This window comes from Strongylocentrotus purpuratus, unplaced genomic scaffold (assembly GCF_000002235.5).
Source record: "Strongylocentrotus purpuratus isolate Spur 01 unplaced genomic scaffold, Spur_5.0 spur5_scaffold_11, whole genome shotgun sequence".
Taxonomy (NCBI): Eukaryota; Metazoa; Echinodermata; class Echinoidea; order Camarodonta; family Strongylocentrotidae; genus Strongylocentrotus; species Strongylocentrotus purpuratus.
Genome location: NW_022145596.1, coordinates 4,566,889 through 4,580,753, shown reverse-complemented (window position 1 = coordinate 4,580,753; position 13,865 = coordinate 4,566,889). Strand labels below are relative to the sequence as shown.

At 37.4% G+C, this 13,865-nt stretch overlaps 1 protein-coding gene across 1 annotated transcript in view; it reads left to right on the top strand.

Moving 5' to 3' along the window:
• Window positions 1-2,144: 2,144 nt before the first annotated feature.
• LOC105442302 (proteoglycan 4-like) overlaps window positions 2,145-13,865 on the top strand; it is a 16,828-nt gene continuing 5,107 nt past the window's right edge. The window contains exons 1-2 of the mRNA XM_030981244.1: window positions 2,145-2,382; window positions 3,752-4,714. Of these exons, the coding sequence (XP_030837104.1) occupies window positions 3,958-4,714 (757 nt within the window). The 5' untranslated portion in view covers window positions 2,145-2,382; window positions 3,752-3,957. The remainder of the gene's footprint in view (window positions 2,383-3,751; window positions 4,715-13,865) is intronic.

Sequence of the window (13,865 nt, the reverse complement as noted above, 5' to 3'; positions counted from 1 at the left end):
CTTAAATCAAAGTTCCCCATTGCAGTCCTCTCTTTTTGGATATTTTTGCATTTTGTTTTTGTAAGAGGTGTAGCGCCAGAAGAAAGAAGAGGAAGAAGAAAAGAAACAGGTGAAGAAGGGGATCGGGGGGGGGGGGCGAAAGGCCTTGCCTCCCAGGCTGTTGCACCCCCCCCCCCCCTCCAATCAAAAAATAAGAGAGAAGGAAGAAAAGGGAAAGGGTAAGAGGAGATAAAGGGAAGGAAAAAGAGGAAGAAGAAAAGAAAAAGAAGGGGATATCATTTGCAATTTTCCCGCCGGTGGATCGAGGAGGGGCAAAAGGCCCTTACCTCCCCCCGCCCCCGCTATAACAAAGAGAGAAAGAAGGAAAAGGGAAAGAGGAGAGCTAAAAGGGAACAAAAAAGAGGAAGAAGAAAAGAAAAGGGTGAAAAGAACGGGAGATCAGTTCCGGTTAATCCCGCCAACAACGTGTGGATCGGGGTGGGGGCCGAAAGGCCCTTGCCCCCCCCCCCTCGGCAAACCTTAAGGAGGAGAGAAAGCGAAAGAAGAAAAAAAGAGAACTGAGAAGAAAAAAAAAGGGGCACTGGCGTACTGATAGGGGGGGGGGCTTGGGGGAATTCAAATTCAAACGTGGTTTATTTCTAATTCCATAACGGCTTACAAATAATGCTGAATTCTTTCCGAGATTTTTCCTCAGTTTTGAGTAAATTATACTTTTGTATGCGTTTGTTGGAAAATGACAAATTCCTAAATTTACAGCCAGGCAAGAAATATGATTCTTGAGAAAAGTTAGGGCCTGGGGATCGGTTGGAGTCGCAAGCCTCGAGCCCCCCCCCCCCCCCCACTTTTTTTGAAAAGGTATAGTAAAGAGAAATAGAAATAAAGAGAGCAAGAAAGAAAGAATAGTACTAGCTGCTCATCTGACTGAAATTAAACGCCTAAAACCCCCTGAGCTTCAGGGGTTCCGTCCCTTGCACCCCGCCTAGGGCCCTGGATGCTAATCTGACGGAAATGTAATGCCTAAAACCCCTGTTTTCTGGGGGCTTCGCCCGCTGGACCTCACGCCAATTAGTGTCCTGCCAGTGTCACAAATAAGGTATAAAAAATATGTTCATCTGACCGTAATCAAATGCCTAAAACCCATGAGCTTCCCGGGTCGGACAAGGTATCAAAATTTGTTTCTCCAATGATTTAATGATTTAATGAAACGTAAAAGCTTCCGCGCTTCGCGCGAGAGGGGGAGGGGGGCTGAATTAAGACAAGGATTAAGAGTCGAGAACGGTACAACGAATCGTTTTCTTTCGTCAATGATTTAATGAAACGTAAAAGTTTCCGCGCTTCGCGGAGGAGGGGGGGGGGGGGCTGAATTTAGACAAGGATTAAGAGTCGAGCTTCCGCGCTTTGCAGAGGAGGGAGGGGAAAACTCGCCCCTCCCTACATCCCCCTGCATTACGTCACTGCTGGTCACCATTACGTACCAATATTTGGCTCGCATAATTTCAAATTTGGCCCCCCCCCCCCTAAGAAATCCTGGATCCGCGCCTGTCCTAGATTGATACAATGGAAAATGTATTAGTCAAAGTAGTTATGTCTTTTATGTCGTCGATTTTAACTCAATCTTTTAGAATATGATAACCTTAATTTTTTCATTTGATGAAGATAATAATAACAGATTTCATGTCACAGACAAAATATATAGCCTCATCAAACGTTATGGACAAAAACAATGTTTCGAAGTGCGTGGGTATCCCCCCCCTTTTTTTTTTAACATGATCCTGCATTCGTCTTCGCTATACCATTTACTAATGGCCCGACAGATAAAGTGCTAATCATGCTAATTATGTTGGAAAGGCTGGAAGGTAAGAGCTGAAAATGCCATTTTTTTAATTATGAAAGTTGAGGGTAAATCAGATGCTGATAGGTGTCCGAAAAAAGGGAGAAGATGGATTTACCTTGCATCTCTTCTGATAATACTCTCGCACAAAAAAAAAAGAAACAGGTAGGAAAATTTAAAACAAATCAGAAATGAAAACAAGAAGAGAATAATGATAATTTAGAATTAATGACATAGCAGAATCCAAGACCATGCAAAAAGATACCAATTTGACGTCACTTATTAGGGGCTCGAGCTGTCGATCGCGCCGCGCATGCGCGTAAATCAAGGTACCCTCTTTCCGTGGAATGGCGACATGTGCACAGACCAGAGTGCGAAACGAACGGAATTTATGAAAATACTGTGATAAAGATTGAGGACTAGATAGTACTGCCGCATATTTCTATGGAAATCATTTAGACAAAAAGGGTCCATATTAGCTGAGCATATATTGGAATCTCTGTGAGCAGAAATTTGGAGCCGAAACGCGCCATATAGTAAAAAGGAGAACGGTAAGGACACGTACAAATCCCTACCTGACCGCCCGTACATATGGCCCAATGCCGTGGCTTGCAATGCCAAAAAAAAATGGTCCATGTTGAAATTTATGTATTTTTCTTGTTAATGTTTCAGTTCTATGTCATTCTGATAGCAATATTTAGTAATTTATTATCTTAGTATACATAATAATTCACTGTTTATGAGCAGATCTATTAAAAAATGCTTGAAATCTGCTCTTGTTTTTCATGCATTTCACATTGCCATCGCCTGTGGTGTACAGGCCGCGTGTGTGTAGCATTTGTGTACGCATTTGCTATGTGTGAAATATGAATGGACATTTTGTGCGGGATCACGGGCATGATACTGTACATGTGCGCGATCGGAACATGAATCATATGGCAATGTATGGATTGCAATTTGTGCACATGTTGACCCTTTCATTGCTTCTCTACTTCTCTATATTTTGTAAAAAGTGATTTCTTTTTTAAAGGGAGAACTAAAAATAATGTACAACTTAAGTTAGAGTCTAATTTAGTCTTTGCATTTTGTTAAACTGTTTAGTCTAGGCCTAGTTGATTATTCTATTTTGTCTCTTTCTCCCCTTCCTCTTCGTTCTCCTGTTCTTCTTGACCCTCTTCTCATCCTTCTTATGATTATCTTCCTCTTGATCTGCAATAAACAGTGTTAGATTATATTCAAAGTTATGAGTCGGTAGGGGCGCTGGTCCGAAAATAAGGATCGTCTATGTTAACGCTGACAGACTCGTCTGCATTTTCGCAGACGTTTCATATTTCCGATGAACTGGGGAAAATTTTCGTGGACAATCCTCATTTTTTAAGACCCAATTTGTCCGCGTTTACGAGGAAATCCTCGTATATGCAGACGATCCTCATTCTCTGACCATCGCCCCTACTGATGAATATGATTTAACAGTAAATGTAATATCTCTTTAACAATATTGAGTAATTCCCATGGCCATGCCTCCAGGGCCGAGCCTTATATTTTTCTGTGGTCCTGATGGGAATATCTAGGAATGATTTATATACCCCCCTTCCCCTTTCCAAAAGAAAATAAATTATTGTTGAAGCATTGCTGAACAAAGCATGAATTCATTGCGATCGGAACCATGGCTAGGCAAACCGTTGTCCCCTGATCATTCTTATAGTACTGTGAAATGAGTAGGGTCCATGTTAAGAAATAGAATCATGTTGAAATTTCAATTAATTTCATTCAGCAAAATGTCTGTTTTTCACTGTATACTAAAGAAAGAGACTGCTATTTTTTGCAAGTCTTTAAAGGGTCATTGTATTTGTTATAGTGATTAATGTAAAGTTGTAAAATAATTTTGTTCACCATTTCACTTTTTTTCTTCACCTTCAGATTCTCCTGTCTGTTCAAATTAAGATATTACAACTTTCTGGCATTTCAGAAGAGAGTACATGTATAACATCTCATGATGGCTGTACAGCAAGCATGAAGAACCCTACTTCGACTGTGTAGACACAGTTGCTTCAAAGTCGAACAAGAGCACCTGTAAACTATAAGGATTTGAGAGGATTTTGGAGTGGTACAACACAGTGTCAGGCATGGCTACTGAAGTGGCTAAACAGGCGAGCTACAGCAGCGCTGTGTTGGGACCACCAGAGAAAGTACCGCAAGACCTACTCCAGAACGAGAACCACCAGGTCTCCGAGCACGTCTCTGAGCAGGTCTCCGAGCCGGATTCCTCGGAATCTAAAGAGAATGTGAACCCATCTGCTCCTCCCCCAGGTTCACAAGACGGAAAAGACGAGGAGAAGGACGAGGAGAAGAATTCAGAGAAAACTGAAGATAAAAAGAAATTTGTGCCAGCGCCTCCTCCCAAGGTGAATGCATGGCATAGGAACAAGCAAACACCAACCGCTCCTGCTGTAGTGCCAAACAATGTACAATCGCCTACACCAGCAGCTGCTGCAGCAACATTGGCCGCTTCAAAGCAGCAGCCCCAAAGCTCCACTCAAAGACAATTATCCCACAATAATAAATCCCACCAGGTTAATAAGTCCGGGGGAGGTAGGACTAACTCAAGACAGTTTAATGGTCCGCGTGAGAAAAGTGCAAAGAGTCCAAAGGCAGAGAAGATAGAGAAGACTTCCACGAAAGACTCCAAGGAGTCGGAAGAGAGCAAGAAGGATGCGGCTAAGAAACGCACGGTTGAAGCCACTCCTGCTCCACCCCCTAAAGTAAATGCATGGACCAAAGCACCAATAAACTCAGTTGTGCCCCCAGTGGGGCCTCCAGTGGGGAACGGTGATGGGACGGACGACACTCCTGATCCAACACCCGTTGCTGTCATTACTCCAGGTAAGTTTGACATATTTTTACAAATTCAGATGTAGTCAAAATTAAGGTCTGCAAATCTAAAACAATCTGATTTTGTTTTCTAGGTAATTTGTAGAACTCTAGCAAGTTCTTTACTTCTCGAATCCCATTTTATTTTCTAAACAGATTAGATGCAGGAGAGGAGTAAATAAGTAATCATTATTGATGACTTGTCCAAAGAGCATCAATAATTTGTTTTACATAGTAAAAATAATAAGTAGCCAGTAATTTTGTTTGCCTGCCTACATCAAATTAAATTGTCACTGGCTTTCACTAGCCAATATTATCAGCTCTCTAAGTTAATCATGGGTGCTGTCAATTAAATGAAACACGATTGCAGCAGCATAAAGAAATAGAGAAAGAATGAACAAACACAAGAAGCAACAAATAAATACCTACATGGAGCAGAAAGTCTCGGTAAAATCATCCCAATAGGATACTATCCTATTTCATTTTTGTCTTATGTCTGAGAAAATTATTGCCAGAAAGTGAAAGCAATTTGAAACAACATGCAGATTTATAATAATTAAACACATATGTGTGATGTAGAGTGACTCTTTCTGTAATAGAGAAAACAAGAATTCATGGGTAATGTATACAAGATGAAGAAAGGGTGGTTATGTTGTGATATTTTTTAGGAAAAAGTGTGGTGGTTACTGTAAAAAAAATACATGGTTATATAAATTAGATTTATTTAAATTTCCTCAACAAGAAATGTACAAATGGTGTGCAATGAATCTAGGGCAAGACAATACAAGTATAATGTATGAAGAAAAAAAAGAAGATAAAATTTAAAAGTATAATGAGTACCGAATTATCACAATTTTCCTTTAAGCTGGGGTCCTGGTGATTGAAAACTGGTCGGGCCCTGATGTTCGATAAATTTCTACATGTGAGACAACAATACAGATACATGTACCTAAAAATTGGCTTGAGCAAGTCGGAAAGATGGCTAGAATTTTCAATTTTTACACCAGGTCTGAGGTGAAATTTTATTCTACAAATAATAGATATTTAATGATTTCATGGAAGATTAATGTTGGATGCCTATTTTTAAATAGTGAGAGTGTTTTCCTCATCAATCGTGTAGGTTACAGGTTCACAATCGCAACTGCAATGGCAATTATACATGTACAATTGTACATGTATGTGATTGCGATCAAAACATGACCCTGCATGTACATGTTTGAGAAGAAAAATACTCAGACAAATTGAGCCAAGTCTCGCATGGGGGGATTGGTGGACCGGATGGGAGAAATCAAATCTGGGCTCCAATGGGCATGGTCGGTGCCCAGTTTATAAGCTGAATGGCTCGGGCTCAAATAAATAAAATACAAACAAATATAAATCGAACCAAAGCAGAATGGTAATAGAAATGCACACTGTATTATCGTGGAGGTAGCCAATAAATAGTAAGACAGCAAAATAGTCTGAAATGAGTTGGCACCTGATAATTGTGGGTTTGTAGAGTTTTGCCCCAGTGTTGATCTTGCAAGTCATTGGATATGAAATTCAGCTTGTATGGTTAGTAATAAAATTCATAGTTGTGCAAGAATTTAAATGTTTTTGGATAATTGATGATATCAATTTGTGCAGTTTTTAGAATTCATAATTCCTCTTTTTTTCTCTTCCCCATTCTAATAGGGAATTTGAAACGTGAGCATACAGTGAAGAATTGATGGTGTTTTTAATTCTTTTAAAACACAATATATTCAATGATTGGCTGATTTGCTTGATCAAGCAGGTTTAATAAATATACTTGCGGATACCACCTTGGATAGACTGATAGTAAGAACACATTGCTAGCTATAGAATACCCTGCCATGTATCAGTACCAAGGGTTAGGGTTAGTGTAGGGTCAGGGACTCCGGGGGTTATGTTTAGGGTTAGTGTAGGGTTATGGTTAATGTAGGATCAGGGTTTGAAATATCTTTTTGTCTGTCTCCTTGGCCCTTGTCAGCAAAAATTGCCCTTTGCACATGCATCTTATTTTATCTGACCCCCTCCCTCCCCCAACACGCACACACACACACACGCACACACACACACTCTTACTTAGCATGAATGATGTTGTACACTGGCAAGGAACCAGTGTGTAATGATACTCATGCTCAGTAACAGCTGTGTTCATGATCATGGTCATGTTGTACATGTAGGCCAACGCAGTTGTATTCGCAAGTCGGTAGCTATGTGGAATTTGTTGTTGATGTTTACGTTCATCAGTAGAGCCATATGTATGGTCTGGATATCATGATGATGATACATTATGTGCGCCATTAACCTGTGCAATGTACATGTACATGTAAACAATGATAGTATTTTAAAGTTAACTTAATCTTTAGGTCTAGTAATGACTAAAATTAAAACTTTCACAGGTTCAAGTTTATACTCTCTATCCAAAAGGACAATACCTGCTTAACGATTGTGGTGGAAGAGAAAAATAGCTGACTAACAAGCAAACAAAAAAGATAAGAAAATCTAACCTCGTGGCATGACTGCATGTCAAGCAGGAAAACACATGGTTCAAAAGAAAATGATTTTCAGCACCTTTTTAAATACAAATCGATCTAGACCTACTCCATGAAAAAAAAAGTTCTTAATTTACATTTTTAAAAGATAATTTTTTTAAAAATGCAGTCCATTATCAAAATGTTATATTAGCTTGAAACAAATCTTGAATAGCTCACATAAAAAAAAATGGAAATACATGTACTTTACAGTATAGGCCTATAGCTTCATGTACACATGCACTAACTTGACTGAGCTGAAATTTGTTGAGATGAATGTACTCATGGATGCATGGTCTTACAATCTATTGATAACAACAGGGACAAGTGCGTACACAGTTACACAAGAATACACACACACGGACACACAACCTTGCACACACCTACATCATGTACACAGACTGCATAGACATATCTCATGGTCTAAGGTTACTGCTTGTACATCATTGCATGTATCTGATTAAAGAGCACAAAGGTCATTCAAGAAGCCTTTGGTAATTCCCAGAGTGGAATCATGGATATTGCAATTGTCACCAATCCAAATATGGTAGCCGCCATTGGCTGCTAATTGTTTGATTACTTTATCTTTGGCCGATATGGGCCGTACCTAGTCTTGGCTTTGAGAGACGTTTGTCTCCTTTTCCATTGATTCTGTTTTGTGCGGTCCAGCAGAACAATCACTTTCCTCTAGTTCTGTGTTGGTTCCTGATTGATTTTATTCTTTTTTTATGATTTTTTAAAAAATTGACGTACATGTACACAGTAAAACTATGAATGAAGTTTATTATTAAAAAGTTGTTAAAAGAATTCATCCCTTTCAATGGGGAGTTTTTTGTTTCAGTTGAGTGTCATCCATGCCTGACAACGACAAGTTAATATCAGTTTTGTTTCCTGATCAATCTTAATGTTCAATTTTTTTTAATTAACAAGAAAGATTCATGATTTAGAATTGTGCAATACTTTCATGTTTCTTCTAACCCCCATCCCCTCCCTATCAAATGGGAATTTTAATATACTGGTATAAGGATTGTTTTGTGTTTATTTAGAATCACTGTCAATGCCACTTCATGACAAAAATTGACTTTTACAAGGTATTGTATTAAATTTTAAAGCAACATCAAGATCTGGTCTAAAAGGGGTCTGAATTTAAGTCTCAAGTAGTGCAGGAAGGAGGGAGAAAAAAAATCACAGTTGGCAATTTTCCAGAAATAAGCAAGCATTGTTCATTCAGTACTATGGTCTCATGCAACATGAGTGGACCAGTGATATCTTGCAAGAAAGTCGTTTGAAAAACAAGAGTTATTAAAATATTATGGTTTACTTTCTAATTTAAATACAATGTCTTTATTTATGAAACTTGTGATAACAGGAAATCTTGTGCATGCATGGCAAGTTCACATACATTTATTTATGCTAGGTAAAGTGAAAGTGAATCTCTTCATTTATCATGAGGTACCATGACAAACTTCAACATTTGTTAAATGATGAATTACTAACTTAACACCAGGAACAAACACTTAACACCAGGAACACTTTACACTTGTGGCAAAAAAAAATATTGCCGGCCGCAATGTAACAGTTTACAGTGTAGCTCCACATACATGTAATGTAGGCTTGTTATTGACGCACCTTTTTCAAATTCAAGTAGTCTCAATTGAAAAATTAAAAAACGCAAATAAATGTTTCCTCTGAAATTTGTGGCCACTTTTTATTATGATTGCTGTCCAAATGATATAAATTTATACATGAATTAAGTTTTTAATGTATACCGCAATGATAAAAAGAAAATTAATTTTGTTTTCTGACACTATACCTGGTATACCATATGGAGTAAAGAAAACAACAAGACCTATGTGTTTTCTGTTTCAAAGAGGAATTCAAGCATGTAATGCAAGGTTATGTGTTGTGTGGCAGACTGTCAGGTACAGTACATGTAACATATGTTCACCAAATTCATGATATTGTCTACTTCATGCATGCTGGTATTATTTAGCTGTTTTGAACATCAATATCACATTTAATTGTAAATGTATTAATTTGACACTATTTTGCCTAGAAAGGTTGTCAACTGTGACATGATGGTTTTAATGCTAGCAATAAAAAGTCCTTTTAAAATTCTCTTGATGCACTAAATTGAATATTATAATTTATATTCATATAAAGTAAATCCAATACTTTCTCTGAATTTTTAACCCAATCTATTTTCAATGAGATGATTATTATAATTAGAAATCAGCAAACCTGTACAAAATATTTTGGCACATGTGTGATCATAATACATCATATCAGTAGCAAAAAAAACAACACAAGTAGATGAGATGTGCACTCTCTGTGACGACAATGGTAGAACCTACACACCAAGTACTCTTACTACATGCACGTACGACACACAGATATCAGTGTGTTGTGTTGTTGTAGAATAGATACCAAGTCCAGTCTATCCAGTGCATGCATGCATCATGAATCACACCCAGGTACTGAGTATACTCTACCTGTTTACAGTATATTGTAGTAAGCTTCTCACACTCCAAGTACACTGCTACACTGCTACAGAAAGCAGTGTAATACTATACTAGATCTATACATTAACTAACCCTGGTTCAATTCTCTGCATTTAAATGAAATGATGAAAGCCAACTGTACATGCCCTGGCAATGTATAGTGTATTCATTTTTATGCAACATTCCATTTTAGGCCTAGACTTGTATAGATCTGTGAAGAGATCAGCAAACAAAATGATATGTACACATGTGTAGGTTGACAAGTATCTCAATTGTACCCTTAATTTCATTGCAAACATAGTTCAAGCAATTATTCCCATTTTTATAGCTTTGAATGCCCTTTCAAGCCAAAAATCATTTGCTAGATTTGTTTAAAAGTCATACTGTTTTATCTGTTGAGTGAATTCGACAGAAATTGTACACTCTATTTATAATTAACCAAGCATTATGAAGAGCTAGGTCGGTTCCTTAAATGTAGTCCCAGGTGTATTCATTTTTGTGAGGTTTTTTTCTTTGCTTGTTCTTCTTCAGATTACAATTTTTTTGGATGTTGCATTTGCCCAGTAAAGATAGTAATGCATATGAGGTCATTTGCCCTAGACAATAAATTCAACAGCCATACCATCAACAAAACTACATGCACATTCAATCAACCTGATGTTTGTCTAGACAATAAATTTAACAGCCATACCATCGACAAAACTACATGCACATTCAATCAACCTGATTTATTAGAAGTGAATTTTGAAGAGGCTATCACTATAACCATCGTTCTAACGACACGTCATGCATCAGTTAATGGTTTTTTTTTGTTACATGTAGAAAGAATGACAGCATGAAATATATATTAATGTGCATACCGTAATTAACGGTGTATGAACCGCAGCTTTTTGCCGCCAAAAAAATTCTTTTTTTTTTTAGGGTTTTGATTTATTCCCCTCCACCTGGCGCTATGCCTGGCAATGTCTCCCATCTCAGTAATCGGTGTGTTGAATCACCACTCAGAAACAACACTCAAATTTGTCTTGTCATCTTAGTTTGAAAGTAATCTTTCTGATAGATCTCAATATGTAGTTTATAATAATAATTCCTCCAATTTTTCTTCTATTACACGGCTTACCACAAGGTTCTATCCTAGGTCCTCTAATGTTTTTTTAATTTACATTAATGATCTTACACATTCAGCTGCACCTCGCAGTTAAATGAAAGGCCTTTCCGCGTGGGTTTTTTAACATGGTACCTGGCTTGCTGCCTGCCGACAGAGTCGACAGAGTCGGCATATTTATTTATTTATTTATTTTTTTATTTTTTTAATTTTTTTTAAGGGCGAAAAAGAGGGGTGCGGTTAATACATGAGGGCGGTTTATACACCGTTAATTATGGTACATGAAGAATAAAGGGATAAAATACAATAAAACCAGTAAAGACCTCTCAAGGGAGACAAGAAAAATGGTCTTTATAGGCAGGTGGTCTTTATGTACAGGTTCCTTTAGTATAGGTTTCATTGAGAAAACATTTTCTAGGGAAATGAAAAATGTGATCTTTTATAGACAGGTGGTCTTTCTATACAGGCAGTATCTAAAGCAGGATTGAATGTATGTATTTTTTTTGGGGGGGGGGGCTTTATGGGCAGGTGATCTTTATGTACAGGTTCCTTTAGTATGTACAGGTTTAATGAGAAAACAATTCCTAGGGAAATGAAAAATGTGGTCTTTCTATACAGGTGGTCTCTAAAGCAGGTTTGACTGTATGTACATATATCTTTCTTTTTTTTTGGGGGGGGGGGAGGGGGGGGGTCTCAGGAGTTTGATGGCGTAGCAATTTATTCTAGATATGCGCACCTGTCACCAAGGTAAAGAAAAGAAATTCTGTATTTACTGACTACCCCTTTATATAGATAAATCTAGTGCACAGGTGGCAACTCTCTCATCCTACCCAATGGGCTTATACTGTACAGCCTCATGGTGACATTCTGTACGTTGGTGGGATGGTGACGCCATACAACCTCCCTTCCATTGCATTCCATATGCCTACTTCAGAACACGTGGAAGCAGCAAAAGGATTTTGGCAGAGGGGTAATTAGACCGGCCTGCTAACATGTGGCAACATTTTTCTGGAAGATGAAATGATGTGTCACATTTTCTGCAGCTGGACGCAAATTATCAAGGATATTATCAATGACATTGGTAATGTTGGGACTATTCAATTTGAATTGACAAGCTGTACTGAAGACTCTTGGAATATGGAACCTATATTACGGTCTTGGATATTATATTTTTATTGATGATATATATCAGCTGGAAGTTACATTGTATGCCTATGCTGATGCACTTGGTGTTAATGGGTTATTGGATACATTGACAGATGTTAGACTAGTTGATCAGATTCCTATTGTCAGAGGAGGAAAGAGAAGACTATATTTTGAGGATATATGTAGGAATTATCAACTTTCAGTATGGCTGTGTCTGGAAATGTGTGGAACTTTTCCAGTACAAGTCTTATGAGTAAGTATGGAGGATTTTTTTTTGTAAGTGATAATTAAAAAAAAAAAAATAATAATCTACAAAAAAAATGTACAGAGAAATACTCTTTCTTCAATAAAAGTTTGGAGCTACACGCATAGGAAGATTGATAAAAATTATGAAAAAATAATCTTCTGAATTTATGTGTTGGCTGTATGAAAATGCTTTACAGAAATATTGCTTTGGTCTTGAGATTCGGGCTTGCCCACATACAATGTGTGCAACCTCTCCACTCCCTTAGGAGTATTCCAGCCAGGTGCCACATGTGCATAGCACTGAACAAAGTAGGTTTGGGGGTTGGGGATGCATTTTTAAATAATAATCTGTAAAAAATTGCTCTCCATTTTCTAATAAAAGTGAGAAAAAATTGTCAGGAATGATTTTATCTCTACTTTCCAATATATTTTTTCTCTGCCTCAAACTTACGACTTTCTGCACCAGTGACTACAGTAGTTGAGCTGTCATTATTTTTCTTTTTCTCCCACACATGCATGTTTCTCACATTAGTGCATGAATCATGAATACCGCGTTCTTGAATGAAACCCCAAATGCAAATAAAATAAAAGAATTTGACTGGTTGACATTGGGATAATTGGATTTGCACTTGCATTGTAACTATTCAGAGTCAGGGCTGTTGCCCCAAATTGAACACTTTACTTAGCAAACATCATGTCAAATATGATCATATGCCGTTTCAAAGAAGAAGGGGAAAAAAGAAGAGGGAGTCCCATCACCTCCATTTTAATTAGATATATTGTTATTTTGGATTACAAAAACAACAAAAAATTCCTACATGGGAGAATTTTATTTGTCCTTTGTTTGTTTCTTTATATCCAAGATATACTTCAGATTTGCATTTTTAAAGATTCTTGTTGCTTAATTATAATTAATTTTTTTCTTTCATGTCTTTTGCTTATCTTTATCGTTCGAAAAAGGTAAGGATTTGTGAGACTTCACAAGTTATTTTGGAAGTTGTATTCTTTTCTGCTAGCTGTTTGCCATGCCGACATGTGCATCTGTTTTTTTCTTTTTTTTTTCATTTCTATCACTGGTTTTGTGTGTAAATTACCTTCTTTTTTGTTAAAGGCTATTTAATGTTTGACTTCCTTCTACCTTTTAATGGCGTTTTTGGAAAGAAGTGGCTTAAATGGGTTTTTTAAAGGGATAACGTAGCTTAGCTTATGTTTAACTGAAAATGATAGTACTTAATAAATGCTAAGGCAATTTATAGTTATGCTGTGAGAGAAAAAAAAATCATATCAGGTGGGAGTTTTGTTTTCAGTGAAACAGATTGATGTAATGTGTGGGCACTTATAAAATTATTATTGCGAAGTGTCTGAAACCAAAAGATATTAGAAATAATAAGGAGAGATTTCTGAGCTTTAGAGCTCAATGAATTTGACCCACATGCTGTCATTCATGGTTATTAACCAGTAGGGTCAGGAGCCGTCAACATACACAGTATGAAAGTAAAAGAGATGCAATAAGCCACTTCATACTGTAGTTGCAGTCTGAGCTGAGCATGAGCAGATAAAGGTCATTGCAGACCAAATTGTGAAATACACAGTAGACAAAATACTGGATACTTGCTCATGAAAGTTAT